This window comes from Lathyrus oleraceus, chromosome 7 (assembly GCF_024323335.1).
Source record: "Lathyrus oleraceus cultivar Zhongwan6 chromosome 7, CAAS_Psat_ZW6_1.0, whole genome shotgun sequence".
Classification (NCBI taxonomy): Eukaryota; Viridiplantae; Streptophyta; class Magnoliopsida; order Fabales; family Fabaceae; genus Lathyrus; species Lathyrus oleraceus.
The window spans coordinates 544,575,580-544,577,634 of NC_066585.1; the positions used below are offsets into that span (position 1 = coordinate 544,575,580).

The 2,055-nt window shown below is 32.0% G+C and overlaps 1 protein-coding gene across 1 annotated transcript; it reads left to right on the forward strand.

The window, feature by feature from the left end:
* Positions 1-605: 605 nt before the first annotated feature.
* LOC127105396 (VQ motif-containing protein 11) lies at positions 606-1,591 on the forward strand. The gene has a single exon (XM_051042579.1). The coding sequence runs from the start codon at positions 785-787 to the stop codon at positions 1,367-1,369; it is 585 nt and encodes a 194-aa protein (XP_050898536.1). The 5' UTR covers positions 606-784; the 3' UTR covers positions 1,370-1,591.
* Positions 1,592-2,055: the final 464 nt, after the last annotated feature.

Genomic DNA, 2,055 nt, shown 5'->3' on the forward strand with positions numbered 1-2,055 from the left:
AGATTTCAATCAAGAAACCCTTGTGCCACTTTTGCATTAAACTTGAGTAATACTCACATTAAAAAGCTTATCCTCAATCATGATAATGAATTTTTACTTGCAAAGATAAAAGAAAAGATATCAAGTTCCACTCACATGAAAAGTTCCCATTTTTTTAATTTATTTTTGAAGAAAACTTGAAGACAAAAAGCTCTTTTTTATTACTAACTAATATGTGTTGTGTTGGTTGTGTTTGCATCTTGCAAAGTCAAACACCAAAGGAGTGTTTAAGTGGTAACTACATCTTCTATAAACACAAACTATAATTTGGTTATTTTATGTAAAAAATATTTTTATCAAATTCAACTATGATAAAATTTGCTAATAAAAATTCTTATTAAAACAAAAACCTAAAAAAAAACATATTAGATGATATCTAGTGTAAAATTTTACTCTTTAAAAAAATTTAGACAAAACAATTTTTATGTTATACGATCCTTATTAAATACTCCTTTGACATGATTAAATAATTTTTATGTCTTTATTAAAATTAAAATAATAATAAAATTGAGTGGTATATTACTAAATTGAGAAAGGTAGTAAAAGTTGTAACTTTAACTTTTTAATTTTTTTCTCCTTATATATCACTCTTTCAACACACGCCACTCCTCATTGTCATAAAGCAAAGCAAACACACATCTTCATTCCTCAAACAAATCTCTCTCTCTCTCTCTCTCTCTCTCTCTCGATTTCCACTTATAAAACCACACACCTCATTCTCCTCTCTCTCTTTCTCTCTCTAACCATGCATTCACCAACGTACGGATCCGACCCGACAGCACAACCAAACACAACCTTCGTACAAGCAGACCCATCCAACTTCCGATCAGTTGTTCAAAAACTAACCGGAGCATCACAAGACCCATCAGCTCAAAAACTCCCACTCACACTCCCATCTCGTCTAACCCAAGCCCAACTCCACCGTCCACCACCACCCGCCACCTCCGAACCACCAACGGGCCCAAAAAAACCCAACTTCAAACTCCACGAACGCCGCTCCAAAAAACTTCAACTAACCGTTTCGGAAACACCCACGATGTTCCAAAACAACAACAGCAACAATAATACGATGATGATGATGTTGATGAACAACAACAACAACATTAGAAGCGTTGTTATGGCTTCACCAGTTTCTCCATTAGAATATTACATGGCGCATGGAAATAGTCCAAAATCACCATACGAAGAAGATGAAGAAAAAGAAGAAGAAGAAAAAGGGATAGCTGAAAAAGGTTTCTATTTGCACCCCTCTCCTAGATCCTCTCAACAACCACCTCAACTCTTACCTCTTTTTCCTTTGCATTCTCCTTCTTCTCAATCTCATTCTTAATTTATAATATATATTTTTTTTTGAGAGTTGATTGTTTTCTTAAGCTTATTTATTTTTGTAATATTATTAATTAATTATTAATTAACTATTAACTTTGCTAGAATGGATTTAATTTAATTTAATGTATTGCGTGTGTCAGTGTGTATCTGTAATGTGGAATGTGAATAAATACTGTTGCAATGTTGATTCTGCGTTGAAAAGTTTGGTTTGGTTTTACATTTATGTATTATGGTATACTTAATAATTTAAGATTTGTTTGCTATTTAATTTTTGTAATGGCTTTTCTTAAACGTGAATGATGTGCTACAAAATGGATGGAGAGAGTAGCTTTTAAGAAGCAATTAACAGTTGAACTTTACAACACGGATTAGGTTTGTATGCAGTTTGAATTAATGACGTACGTATGATGATATAATATTTAAATAAATATAAAATTTGACACAAGATATTCCTTTTTATTTTTTTATATAAAAATAAACAGTATTTTCAATTTAAATCCTTAAATAATCTGGTTTAAAAAAAATTAAAATAATCATTTTTCCTTACTTATTTGCTGACTGAACTGACGCATCCAACTGAACATCAAAGGAGGCGCACAAAGTTTTGACGTATGCATACAAAACTAATGCATGTAAGCGTCACATGCATTGGCGCATGCATGTGTGTATGCGTCACATGCATGTTTG

Coding starts and splice junctions, on each gene's coding strand:
- LOC127105396 (XM_051042579.1), top strand. CDS start 785: ATGCATTCACCAACGTACGGATCCGACCCGACAGCACAACCAAACACA.